The sequence below is a fragment of the Narcine bancroftii genome, chromosome 7, assembly GCF_036971445.1.
Source record: "Narcine bancroftii isolate sNarBan1 chromosome 7, sNarBan1.hap1, whole genome shotgun sequence".
In the NCBI taxonomy this organism is placed as follows: domain Eukaryota; kingdom Metazoa; phylum Chordata; class Chondrichthyes; order Torpediniformes; family Narcinidae; genus Narcine; species Narcine bancroftii.
The window spans coordinates 35,473,747-35,488,432 of NC_091475.1; the positions used below are offsets into that span (position 1 = coordinate 35,473,747).

General features: G+C 40.8%; 1 protein-coding gene across 6 annotated transcripts in view; it reads right to left on the reverse strand.

The window, feature by feature from the left end:
* Positions 1-14,686, reverse strand: part of vwa8 (von Willebrand factor A domain containing 8) — a 257,379-nt gene that overhangs the window by 205,942 nt on the left and 36,751 nt on the right. For 5 of the 6 annotated variants that reach the window (XM_069889575.1, XM_069889576.1, XM_069889574.1 and 2 more), the window contains exon 5: positions 1,640-1,807. In XM_069889575.1, coding sequence (XP_069745676.1) covers positions 1,640-1,807 — 168 coding nt within the window. Of the gene's footprint in view, positions 1-1,639; positions 1,808-3,367; positions 3,433-14,686 lie in introns of those variants that run through there. The other variant, XM_069889578.1, reaches the window with a different exon arrangement.

The following is a 14,686-nucleotide window of genomic DNA, read 5'->3' on the forward strand; positions in this document are numbered from 1 at the left end:
TTGACTACAGTGCAGCATTCAACATTCAATACCATTATCCTCTCAAAACTAATCAGGAAACTCCAAGACCTGGGCTTCAATACCCCACAGTGTAATTGGGTCATCAATTTCCTGACCCCTTCCCCCCTACTCCCCTCCACAAGACCCCAGTAAGTACAGAATGGCAAGAACATTTACTCCACAATCTCCATCAGCACCCAAGTACCACAGGGATGTGTACTTCACCCTTGCTCCACTTGCTTTATACCTATGACTATGTGGCTTGGTATGACAACAACATCACATACAAGTTTGTTGATGATAACTATAGTGGGCTGTATAAAAAGGGGCAATGGGTCAGCATATAGGAGGGAGATTGAAAAATTGGCTGAATGGTGCCCAAACAACAACCTCTCACTCAATGTCACCAAAACCAAGTAGCTGATTGTTGATTTTAGGAAAGGAAAACCAGATTTGTACGATCTAGTAATCATTAAGGGGTCAGAGGTGGAGAGGATGAGCAACTTTATATTCCTGGAAGCGGGGGGGGAGAAGGAGGAGGCCCAACTCACAGAATCTGTACTGGACTCATCATATTAATCCCACTGTGTAAAAAAGCACATCAGTGCCCCTATTTCCTCAGGAGGTTGCAGAGGTATGATATGTCCTTGGAAACCTTGGCAAACTTCTACAGATGTGCAGTGGAAAGTGTGCTGACTGGCTACATCATGGCCTGGAGTGGGGGCACAAACACTTCTGAGTGGAAAGCCCTACAAAAGATAGTGAACACAGCGCAGTAGGTCGCAGGCAAAACTCTCCCCACCATCAAGAATATCTACATGGAACACTGCCATTGAAGAGCAATAGTAATCACCAAGGATCCACACTACCCAGAACATACTCTGTTCTCACTACTGCCATCAGGAAGGAGGTACAGGTGCTAAAGGACACAAACCTTCAGGTTCAGGAGTAGTTGCTCCATAATCAGACTCCTGAACAACAAACTCAATCAGAGACTTGTTTAAGCACTCGTACTTTGCTTACTATTTATTATTGAACATTTCTACTTCTGTATTTGCAAATAGTTTGTTTATAGTACTTTCATTTGCTTGCATTTCTTTCTTTCTTTGAGTTCAGTTTACAGTTACCAGTAACTGGAAATTCTGCCTGGCCCACAGGAAGAAGAATTTCAAGGGTGTATGTGATGTCATTATGTACTCTGACAATACATTTGTACTTTATGATTCAAGATGCTTCACTGAGTGGTGAAGGGATGGGGGACTAAGTTAGGAAAATGGAATTATAATATTCAACAGTCACAATCTAACAGAAAGGGGAAAGAAGTCCAATGTTGTTCAACACTTCCTAAATGTTCTTACCTCATCCTGGATATCATGCATGACAAGGAATGGAATAAAAAAGAGTGGAACTTTAATCCAGTGAAATTATCTAATTATATCGAGTGAAAGATGGAGTTTGTGGCACTATTAAATCGTCATTTAGAATCAAAATCATGGTGAATATTGGGCCTTGGCTCAGTTCAATATTGTTTGATGAATTTTCATTTTGATCACTCACTGGAGATCCTAGCAATTTCAAAGGTGGTGTATAATGACACATTTATTTCCACATTCTTTCAGATAAATATTTTACCCATTACCTTCAATAGTTTGTCATAGCGTTCTGCAGACATAAGAAACCTCCCATCTTCCAGCTGCATCTCTCTGTTTTCCAAAAGATTGTTCAAGACAGGTAGCACGTTACGTTCAGCTTTCTCCAGTCCTTCCAGCACCAATATCCTACCTTTGGTGGCAGCTCGGACAGCACACTTTTCAGAGAAAAAAAGATGAGCATGTAAGCATATAAGAAATTGATCAAGGGGCAGGCCATTTAGCCCCTTATATTTGTTCATCCATTCAAATTAATTCATGATTGATCATTCACCTCAGAACCACCTTCCCACATTAACTCCATATCCTCAATTCCCTTAATATCTATAAATGTATCAATCTTTGTTTTCAGTGTACTCAGTGATTAAGCTTCACATCACTCTTGGATTGTGAATTCAAAAAAAGAATTCTCCCCAATTCTGCTCTAAATCCTGACTCTTTATTTTGGAACTGAGACCCCCTCATTCAAGATAACTGCAAATACATCAACTCTGCATCGACTCTGCCAAACCTCAAAAATTTTGCATGCTTAAATGAGTAACCAATTGGAAATAAAACTAAGACATTGGCTCCAAAACATATCATACAAAAGTCCCACAAACAACCAATAGCAGCTGTGCATCCACAATATAAAGAAAAATTGCTGGAGATGCTCAGTAAATCAAGCAGCATATATGAAGGGAGAAACATAGACAATATTTCATGCCTGTGCAAATATTGATGAACCATCTTTGTACCTCAATGCTTTCAAACTCCAGGATGTGGAGGCCTAGACATCTTAATCTCTTCTAACCAATCTGCCATCCAGGAATCAATGGTAAACTTTCAAAACTTTTAATGAATCAAACCCTCTCGCAATAAGACCATTTTTTAACTGTTTTCTATACCTGTGAATTAACAGTCATTGATGGATATATAGGGTCAATGTGATCTCTACAGCTCAAATTCTTTCAACGTCTCCTTTTTAGCTTCCCTGCATTTTCTTCACAGCTTCCAATGCCAGCTCGTTTATATCACCAGCAATGTTGGTCTGTTCATCCAAGTCATTGAGATTTTGAACAGCCAGGACACCAGCGTCAATCAGCGAGACAATCCATTTATTACACCTTACTAACCAGAAAAATCCCCACTGATTTTTTTCTGACCATTTTGAAAAAGTAACCAGGCAATAAAACTTATAATACAACCAAATGAAAGTAAAACCAAGATACTGCAGACAAAACCTAACTGCACAAGAGACTCACAAACAGCAGCTATGCATCCTCAATAACATGAGAAATTGTTTGAGATATTCAGTATTCCAGGAAGCATGTATAGAGGGAGAGTTAGTTAACATTGCATGGCTGGATAAACATTGAATAACTATCAGGTCTCACCATTGTCATAGAGAAATTTTGTGTTCATATATCAAAATCTGGAAATAGGCTACATATGAAAATGTTGAGAAAGATGAGAATGCCATCATATGAGTAGCTGAGATGAATGGAGACATTCACTGGTGGACAAATTATCTTCCATAACTGGAAAAGAGCTAGATAGAGGTTATGGGGAAAAGAACTGGGGTAGGATGACACATACAGAACAGCTAGATTTTGTGTTCTAGATTCTATCATTGTTAATTTATTAACAAAATGAACATATACGGTGCCACATTATGGAATTTCTAGCCCACAGGCAACATAATTCAACCCACTTCAATAGTCGACAGCACTACTCACCCTAAGAACTCCCACGAAAACATAGCAATCAATGGACAAATTGATAAACGATTCCAGTTAACATAGAGCTGATGAAAGTCACAGCCTCATGAATTTAATATTGAGCAGCTGAGTACAAATAATTACCAGGATCAATTCCCACATCAGTTGCACTTGTTCAAGGAGACAGATCAAAAATGGTTCAAAATTCAGTCATTTGATAGAGTTATTTGATCTCAGTCGAGGCAGCAGTATACATGACACTTTGTAGTGGCCGCATACTTGTGTAAGCATTGAAAAGCGCTGGTCACTGCTGTAACACATCAGTGGTGAAGCTTGGGAAATGTACCATGCGTGCGTGGGGTTGGAAGGAGAGAAGGAGTGTCGTGATCACCTGTGGGTCTGTAGTGAATTGGTAAAGCAGCAGGGTGTGGCGCAAGAGGCTGCTGGGAAGAAGACAGTTGATGTAATGGGAAGTAAAATGTCGACACAGATTTTTGCTGAAGAACATTGAGTGTATCCTTTTTATTGGTCATCTAGCATGTGGTGAGCAGTTCCTATAACTAGTGGTTCACAGCACCTCCTGATTAAGGATGGAAATGCCCAATGGTAAAAACATTATGTGTTCAGTCATGGAAGTAAAGCTCGAATTCCACACCATTTTTACAGACAATGCACAGGCATGGGTTTTTGATCCTCGAGGCATGTTGCCTGTAACAAGTCAGAAAACAAAGTTCGGTTTGCTCATGGCGCATCTCCTGGAGCAGATTGCTTGCGAGGTGGAAGATGTGCTAATGAATCCAGACGAACACATTCCATACAACATCCTTAAGGTGACCATTCTGGAGCGCACTTAGCCATCCCAACAATCGTGCATTGAGGAACTGCCACCCAATGACAGTCTCAGCGATAGAAGGCCATCACAGATGGCGCAGACTGGCTGGAAAGAGAGAATCGAAGGAAACGTCAGGAAACAAGTTCCTCTGCTGTTTGCCTCCTCAAGTTCAGAGACATCTGGTAGGAGTTTTTCAGGTAGCCACCATTGATGAATTAGTAAAACATGCTGATCTCGTTAGGGACACAACCTCTGCAGGGCAGCGATGAGCACTTGCTGTAGCAGCCAGTCAACCAGAAAGAAAACTGAGGTGGAGGAACAAGTGTAAGTATTCAGTGTGCAAGTTAAGACTTAAACAGCCCAATGGAATTACTCCTGTTTCCGGTCCAACTGGAATCATGTGGGTCGGGAACAGGGCAGAGGTGACGTGCAATGTATTTGTTCAAAACCCCAGGAATTTGGCGCTGTAGCCTCGTTGTGCCAGCCTCCTTGCACCTTTCCACAAACAGTACCCAGGAAATGACAAGCCCAGCCGTAGAGGTAACTGCTGACCATGGGCAACTCAGCCACTGTCTTTTCCTCAAGGATGTTAGTCCACAAGAGTGCAGTCACCCTAACGCATCATTTATTCCAGCAGCCGCGAGTGATCCAATAACCAAGCATATGGACAGAGGTTGCTCATGCTTGATTTCAGTCTCGGGAAGCCTTTTCAGTGGGTTTCATGGTCGCGAATGTATCAAAAACCATTGTTGGAGCAGATTTTTTGGTCACACTTTTCCTTGCTGGTGGACTTGAAAAATCGTTGTGTGATTGACAGTTGAATTTGTCGCCCCACAATGGTCATCACTCACCTGTTTCCAACCTAGCACCTTCCCATTCCAAGGGTTACTCAAGCTGTTCCGTCCCCTGGCAACCCCTTCACATCAGCACCACGATAGCAAACATGCAATAACTACCACATAGAAACCCATGGTCCTCTGGTTGCAGCTTGCGCCTGTAGGTTATCCCCAGATCGGCTTATAATTTCAAAGGCTGAGTTCAATTACATGCAGGAAGTGGGGATAGTCAGTAGATCTGACAGCTGCTGGACATCACTGCTACGTATAGACCCGAAGATGTCTCTAGGTGGTCGTGTGGGGATTACCAGGCATTAAACAATGCCACCATCCCTGAACAATACTACGTACCGAATTTACAAGATTTCTCAGCGAACCTTCAAGGTAAGCAAGTGTTTTCTAAAGTCAACTTGGTGTGCACCTATTATCAGATCCTGGTTGAATCTGAAAATGTTTCAAAGAAAGCAGTGATTGCTCCTTTTAGCACATTTGAATTTCTGTGAATGCCTTTTGGCTTGCGACACACAGCCCAAACATTCCAGTGGCTTATGGACCATGTTCTCTTTGGCCTCAGTTTTACTTACTTCGATGATATTCTGGTGGCAAGCACAAACGAGGTGGAGCACAAAAGCCATTTAATTACACTATTCGATCAACTCGATGATTTTGACATTGTGATCAATCTGGCCAAATGCATTTTTGGAGCTGTCGCACTTATGTTTTTGGAGCATAAGGTTACAAGGAAAAGCATCTTTCCAGAAGAAATATGGGTACAAGAAATTCAAGTCTTTCTAATGCCTGTTTCGTTTGACCAGTTACGGCTTTTTCTAGGGATGATGAATGTTTACCACAGTTACTTACCAAATGCAGCCACATCCCTCTTACCTCTGCCTAATCTCATCAAAGGTTCAGATAAATCATCTTCCAAAAGATCTTAATTTTTGGATGAAGATGCTCTTTGTACTTTCAATAAGACTGCACTTGCAATGCCACTATGCTTATGCACCTGAAGCCCAATGCCCTGCTGCTCTCTCTCGTCACAGATGCCTCCGTCAATGCCTTGGGAGCAGTGTTGGAGCATCAAGTCGATGGGACATTGGAGCCTCTAGTGTTTTTTTTTTCAGTTAAGTTGTCACCTGCTTAGGTGAAATACAGTAAATTCGGGTGAAAATTCCTTGCTGTCTACTTTGGAGTAAAGCACTTTCGCTATTTGTTGGAGGGTTGCCCTTTTATCATTTATGTGGACCACCAGCAACTTACATGTACCTCATGGACAAGTGTGCAGAACTATTCACCAGGTGAAGTCTAACATTTGGATCTCAGACTACAACTTTCCTCATTCATCCAGCACATTCAATGGAAATGGAATACGGTGGCTGATGAACTGCCCAGACAAGATGTAGAGGCCTTACATAGGATGACTAGCATGGACTTGACTGCCACAGCTCAAGCACACACATGGATCTCGATCTCATCTGGTTCTGTCAGATCAACACAGCTCTCAACCTGAAAAGCTTGCGCATTAGTGACTCAGGTGAGACACTAGTGTGTGACATTTCCACTGGTATACCAAGACCCTTTGTACTTAGGGTTAGGCAGTTTTCAGTGCCCTCCACAACTTCTCTCATCCAGGCAGGAGATGGACAGTCAAGTTGGTTATGGAACAGTTTACCTGGCCTCATTTAAAGCTGGATGTTGGATTACGGGCACAAACCTGCTTGCTGTTTTATCATTCCAAAGTCTCCAGACACACAAAGTCATGGAGATTTTCCTGTTCCAGATTCTCATTTCAATTATGTCCACCTGGACTTGGTTGACCCGCTCCTGCCATTGAGAAAATACGCTTTTTTATTCATATGTGAGGACTGAGCTAATGAGATGGCAGGAGGCCATTCCTGTCTCCAACATCTCTGCAGAGACAGTTGTCTGGACGTTCATTGACCTTTGGATTACAGTCTTCAGTGTCCCAGGCACCATTACCACTAACTGAGGGACTCAGTTTGAGTCGGCATTGTTCCAGGCCCTCACTGAGCTTTTAGGCACCACCCACATTCAGACTATGGCTTACTATCCACAGACCAATGGCATTAAAAGTAGCATTGACAGCTGGGACTGGGGAACGATACATCTCTGTGGAGCGAATGGTTTCCCATGCTCTACTCTTTGGCGATCATACTGCCATGAAAGCAGTTGTCAGTGGCGGAAATGGTATATGGCATCACACTAACGCTGCTTGACAAATCTGTTGAATCAGTTATGGAGACTGGTCTGTATGACCCAGCCAATTATATAGACCGACAGAGCATGCAATTACTTAAACCAACACTAATGTGACAGGCAACCACTGCAGTGTATGTGCCATCTGATCTACAACACTGCACATGTCTTCATTTAACATGACGCCATTTGTCAGCCACTCCAACAAGTTTACAACTAAGTCATACCACGTCAGCCTAAAAGTTTTGTGATTTGGCAGAACAGGAAGACTGACACTGTCTCAATTCACCGTTTGAAGCCAACATATATTGAGGATCAGCTGCTTACATAACAACCCATACCAAAGATGTTTCAGGTCACCAGCCAGTCCGATCATCCATCACCAGTGTTGTAGAACTGGACTGAATCAGGCTGGACTATCAACCTGCCAGACTGGACTGTTATGTAGCAGGACAGATTCAGACAGTTGCTCAACCAATGCAGGCCATACCTCATGTCTTCAGCTTCTAAGGTCCTACACTAATCCAAAAGAAGCAGAAATTCTGAAAAAAATTGAGACAGCCTATTTCCCATTGACATTTATCAATATGAAAGTGAGTCAAAAAAGTTTAGAACTGGACACTGATTTTGGTTGTGATACTTGCTAAATGAAATTTTTGCATTTCCCTGTTAAGAATCCCCATAAACTTGCAAAGAATTACACTGAGTTAGCATCATGAGAAAATGCTACTTAACCAAACTAGTCTAGGTAGGTATTGATGTTCCACAGAAGCTTCTCGCAGTACCATCTTATCATCCCCTCAGAAGGAATTGCTTTCCCTTAAATAAATCTGTTAATTACCTCATGCAATGCATGGCACACCAAAGAAACACAATAAATGTAGAGACTGGAATATTGAGCAAATTATGAGAAGCTAGAGGGACACTTTTTGGGTCAGGATCCTTTGTCAAAAAAGGGTCACAACCCAAAACGGTGACTTTCCATTTCTAAGGATGCTGGCTGATATACTTAATTCCTCCATCCGCTCAATATTTGTGCATGGCATATCAAGTTCCATTTTAAACAAAGAACCTCCTCCTGAACTTAATCAATTTATCAGTGACTGCTTTAATAAAAGTTTATTGTAGCTTTGGATTTGGCCACGATGGTAACAGTTATAATGACAATGAGTTTACTGTCATATACATTGTACATTCTACATTTGCACCTGTGATTTGAAAACTGTATGGAAGTACTCGCCAACATAACCTGTAAGTAATTGTCGACAAGCATATATGGATAACATTTTCAGATCCCAGATTGTGAATAACATTTTTATAACCTCTACCAACCCTGTTGTAAAAATGTCATTGCATTATAAGGAGACAGATGGCGGCACTGCTGGAGCTTCTGCAACGTCAGTGCTGCCACTGTGTAGACCGGGAATGGGGAGTATTTAAAGCCTTGCGACCGCAGAATCTGGATCCAAGATGGCAGCGCCTGTGATCAGCAGATGCCTCAGTAGGTTACAGGCTCTGGAGAAGCAGAGGACTAGCACAGGATACTAGAAAATGGGAGACAAACCCCCACACCCGCCCCCCCCGCCCCCACCAATTGAGAAGGAGAAGCAGGACAGTGGCCACGGCAGCGGATCAGCAAGGGGCTCTGAGGCTGAAGAACACGCAGGCTGCTGGTGACTGCAGAGGAAGGACCACCCTATGCTGAGGACTGCTGGAGACTGACCAGGTACCAAAACCAGGATTTGAGAGGGCACTGAGGGTCCTGAAGGGTTCCTGATTGTGTTGGAAGTTCAGATCTGGAGCTTTGGTTGCCAGTGGTTTGGTCTGGAGTTTGTGAGGCCGTCGAGGCGACAGGAGTGCTGAGGGTGAATCCATGGACACTCATTGACTCTGTAGGGACTCTCTTTTGCTTCTTTTTCTCTGACTTTAAGAGGCACTTGGAAATTTCTGATGATGGTGAATCTGCCTGCTTTATGGCAGTCTCAAGCAAATTTTATGTGATCTTACACCTGTTTTATTACAAGACAATAAAGGAATTTTGATTCTTGGTTCTTCAATCACCTATAAGTACATCTATCACAGTTTTGGTACCATTCATTTTTGACTTGCTCCAGGAAAGAAGGAATTTAGAACTCCAGAGGTAGGCCATGCTAATCTAAAGGGAGACAAGTGGTTAAAAAAAATTAACAGGAGAACAAAGTTGAAGTTACAAAAATAACCAAAGCTGAATGCGCAAAAAAGTTGCAAATAAATGGCATCACTCAAAACACTCTAAATTTTATGCTTCTCCTTTCTCACTCATTGAAACCCAATATAAAGCTTCGACTGCATTGGAGAGGGCGCAGATAAAATCAGATAAATTTCAGTAGGACATTGCCTGGGATGGAGTGTTTCAGTTGCAAGAAGAAACTGGAGAGGCAGGTCTGTTTTCCCTGAAGCCGAGTTGAAGATGACTGATATCTACAAAATCATGAGGGATATGGATAGGCTAAATTGCAAAAAACACTTTTAACTTAAAAAAGGTAAATAAAATTCTAGTTTTTTTAGACAAGGTAAGGGGTAAGAGATCTAGAAGGGATCTGAGGGGCACTTTTATCATCAGACGGGTGAGGACCTGGAATACCCTGCTGCAGAGAGTGGGGAAGCAGATTTGCAGAGATAATTTGATGAGCATTTAAAATGCTTAAGCATAGAATTGTTGCAAGATGGGATCAATACAAATGAATGACCATTAGCCAGTGTGGAAATGGTGGACCAGATGGCCTATTTCTCTGTTGTATGGTGCCATCATTGGCTAACTCCGTACTCTTCCCTGTCCCCTATTATTTTGAATGATTTCTCCTGCTCAAGAAAGATAGAAAAATCTGGATCTGCAAGGCTCCTAATGGGACATTGAGTGAAAACAACTTTCATACACTTTCAAACTGCAGAGGCCCCTCAAGACAATGCCACTTACATCTCTGTCCCGCATGGGGTCTTGATGGCTAGAATGAAGCAGGATCTGATGACACAGTTACCACTGCCAGGTTTCTTTGAGATAAGTGTAGAGATGTTGGGTTGTGGAATGGAGAGAATTGGCAGCCCATCATTAATATCAAACTCAGGGTAACATAGAACATTACAGAACAGTACAGGCCCTTCAGCCATAATGTTGTGTCAACCCATATATACCTATATAAAAAAAAAACCCTGCCTACCTCATAATCTTCGATTTTGCTTTCATCCATGTGCCTGCCTAAGAATCTTTTAAATGCCCTTATTGTTTCAGTCTCCACCACCAGCCTGGCAGTGAATTCCAGGCACGCACAATTCTGTGTAAAAATCTTACCCCTGATGTCTCCCCTTTACTCCCTTCATTTTGTACAGATGTCCTCTGATGTTTGCTGCTACCTGCCTGGAAAAAAGGTGCTGATTGTTTATCTTACCTATGCCTATCATAATCTTGTAGACCTCGATTAAATCACCTCTCATGCTTCTTCTCTCCAAGGAGAAATGCCCGAGTTCTGCTAACCTTGCCTCATAAGATATATTTCCAACCCAGGAAACATCCTAGTAAATCTCCTCTCCACCCTCTCCATAGCTTCCATATTCTTTCTGTAATATGACCAGAACTGAACATAATATTCTGTGGTCTCACCAGAGATCTATAGAGCTGCGACTCTTGAACTCAATCCTCTGATTAATAAACCCAGCATACCTTAGGCTTTCTTAACTATCCTATCAACCTGCATGGCGACTTCAAGAGATCTATGGATTTCAACCTCAAGGCCCTTCTGTTCTCCCACCCTGTTAGGTATCCTACCATTAACCATGCACTCTGCCTTCGTTTGACCTACCAAAATGTATCACCTCACACATCCGGATTGAACTCCATCTGCCTCTTTTCTGCCCAAATCTGCATCCCGTCTATATGCTGTTGTAACCTAGACAGCCTTCAACACTATCCACAACACCTCTAACCTTTCCATCATCTGCAAACTTACTGACCTATCTCTCTACTTCTTCATCAGGTCATTTATAAAAATCACAAAGAGCAAGGGTCCCAGAACAAATTCCTTTGGAATTCCACTCGTCACTGACCTCCAGGGCAGAATACTTTCCATCCACTACTACTCTCAGGAAGGCATGATACAGGTAAACTAATTCTGTATCCACACAGCCATGACTTTCTGAACAAGACTCCCATGGGGGAACTTGTCAAATGACTTAATGTATAATAAAATTATTTACAATAAGTAGCTCATGGAATCATGGCAGTACTAAGTGGAGGCACAAGTTCCTGGCATGAATGGAATTAACATTATTCCTAAAGCTGAATTTCTGTTAGCTGAGATAATTATCATTTACACTTAAGTGAATTCCCTGCTGACATAATCTAAACATTTTCAGTGAGCAGAAGCTGTGGATAAATCAAGATTTCCTCATACCAACGCACCTTTATTAAACTATAATTGTATTTTAAAATTTCAATTGCAAACCAAATTGCAGAAAAATATTAAAATGCTTTCATCTAAGTTAAAATCTAATAAGAAAGCTTGAAATGTTTCCAGGACATTTCTACATAACTATAGAAAGAGATTGTGACTGAGGAAAATAAATAGAATATCTTTGTTTTAATTCTTGTTTGCATAAATGGTCATTCATTTTTCACTAATGTCAAATTCAATGGATAACTTTACTAAGACTTTAAAAGTATCTGTAAATTTATTTCCACAGATTATTTTAATAGAGGTTTCAGAAGAACTCTTTGACCAACTGCTTATTTTATGTTTCAGATGCAGGGGCAGAATATATTGTGCCTCTTTAAAATGTACTAGACTTGCATGGGTCAGTTTTTTTTAGCTCACTCAATATGTGCATGGCAGCTGTAGTTCACAGTTCATGGCAATCAAATCCTCTAGATTTATCAAATGTACTTTGCTTCTTTTTTCTACTCATTACACATCTCAGTGGGGTATCAAAAGATCTCCAGGTCTTCTTACAACATAAAAGGTGCTGGAAGAGCTCAGCAGGTCAGACAGAATCCATGGAAGACAACATTACGGGCTGAAACCCTCAATCAGGAACAGCAAGAAACTGGCATTTGGGCATCTGGAAATAGTCATCTTAAGTCTGAAAATTATCTTCAATAGGCTAATGGGGAGATATATTTAATTGCACTTTGTAAACCACTACTTGTGTACTTTAATGAATTAAACATTGGTTGCTTCAAATAAAGTCATAACTATGAACTGAATTACATTAAATTTCTGAGCAGTGTATCTTTCTTTTTTTAAAAAAAATATTTGATTGAATATTCCATACATGCAATAATAAATTATTATAATATAGATATAAAAAAAACAAATTGATTACATACATGATGGTTTTCAGCCCACCTCACACCCCCCCCCCCAAATATACAAATTGAAAAAAGTTTAAAAAAAAATTATAGGTATAAAAAGAGAAGAATAAAGAAAAGAGAAAGTAAAAAACAATCTTTGGATTGCAAAGAGAGATGTTACACAGTACAATTCATCAGTTCTAACAAACATACAGAGGAGAATTTTGCAGGGCTAGAAGGATAAAAAGAATATCACTACAAATTTAATCCCATTATTTGAGTGTACGGGTGCTGAATTTGTAAAAACAGAGTATTTATTTCCTAAATTATAAGTATTTTTTTCCAAAAGAATACAACTTTGAATTTCTGCATGCCACGTGGCATAGTTAAATATGTATTGGATTTCCAAGTAATTGCAATACATTTTCTTGCTAATGTTAATTTAACAAATTTGAATTCATGAATTGATAATTTTAATTTAGGATTTGTACCTTCAATATTTCCTAGTAAAAAATAAATCAAGATTTAGCAGAAAAACAACTCCTGTAACTTGTTCCAAAAAGTTACTTAGTCACCCATTGGGTCAAGACCACGCTGAATGTATAAAAGATCCTACATCTTCACCATACCCAAAACATTGATCTGATAAATCTGATTTCAATCTATTCAATTTCTGTGGTGTAAGATAGAACTGATGTAAAATATTTTATTGAATTAATCTACATCTTACATTGATAGTATTAGTCATACAATCCCTTCATAAATTTTCCCACATTTGTTGGTCTATGGTAATATTCAAAACTATTTCCCATCTCTGCCTAGATCTATATAATCCTAATTTAGGAGTTCCTGCTTGTAATAATAAATACATCAAAGAAGTAAATTTTTTAACAGTTCCACTCCTAATAAGAAGTTCTACCTCAGTACAACTAGACAGAATCATTGTTGGTCCCAACTTATTTCTCAAATATGCTCTTAACTGACAGTCACAAAAAAGGATTTTATATGGTATTTCATATTTCTCAATTGCTCAAATGACATTAATTGAGATCTTTAGTAACCATCTTCCACATTAACAATCCCTTTATGGTACCATATATTTAAGAACTGATCTTTCTTTCTTTCTTCTTTGGCTTGGCTTCGCGGACGAAGATTTATGGAGGGGGTAAAAAAGTCCACGTCAGCTGCAGGCTCGTTTGTGGCTGACCAGTCCGATGCGGGACAGGCAGACACGATTGCAGCGGTTGCAAGGGAAAATTGGTTGGTTGGGGTTGGGTGTTGGGTTTTTCCTCCTTTGCCTTTTGTCAGTGAGGTGGGCTCTGCGGTCTTCTTCAAAGGAGGCTGCTGCCCGCCAAACTGTGAGGCGCCAAGATGCACGGTTTGAGGCGTTATCAGCCCACTGGCGGTGGTCAATGTGGCAGGCACCAAGAGATTTCTTTAGGCAGTCCTTGTACCTTTTCTTTGGTGCACCTCTGTCACGATGGCCAGTGGAGAGCTCGCCATATAACACGATCTTGGGAAGGCGATGGTCCTCCATTCTGGAGACGTGACCCATCCAGCGCAGCTGGATCTTCAGCAGCGTGGACTCGATGCTGTCGACCTCTGCCATCTCGAGTACCTCGACGTTAGGGGTGTGAGCGCTCCAATGGATGTTGAGGATGGAGCGGAGACAACGCTGGTGGAAGCGTTCTAGGAGCCGTAGGTGGTGCCGGTAGAGGACCCATGATTCGGAGCCGAACAGGAGTGTGGGTATGACAACGGCTCTGTATACGCTTATCTTTGTGAGGTTTTTCAGTTGGTTGTTTTTCCAGACTCTTTTGATAAAACTAAAAGAGGATTAATCAATGGGTTTTTGAGGTGATACAGACCCTCCTCCGATATCCTGATTTATTTTATTCTAAACATTAAGTAAATACTTCAATAATGGTGTCTCTTTATCAGCAACCAAACAGTTTCAATTCCTATTTATATAGCAGTGTATCTTTCGATGAGAATAAAACACAGGCCACATTCTTGATATAGTTCTTTGAACTTGGTACAATTCATAACTTTTTTTAAAAGAAAGTATTTGAACTCATTTGTCCTATTTTGTATTATATGTTTTACAAAATGAATCCCTGAAGTCGTAC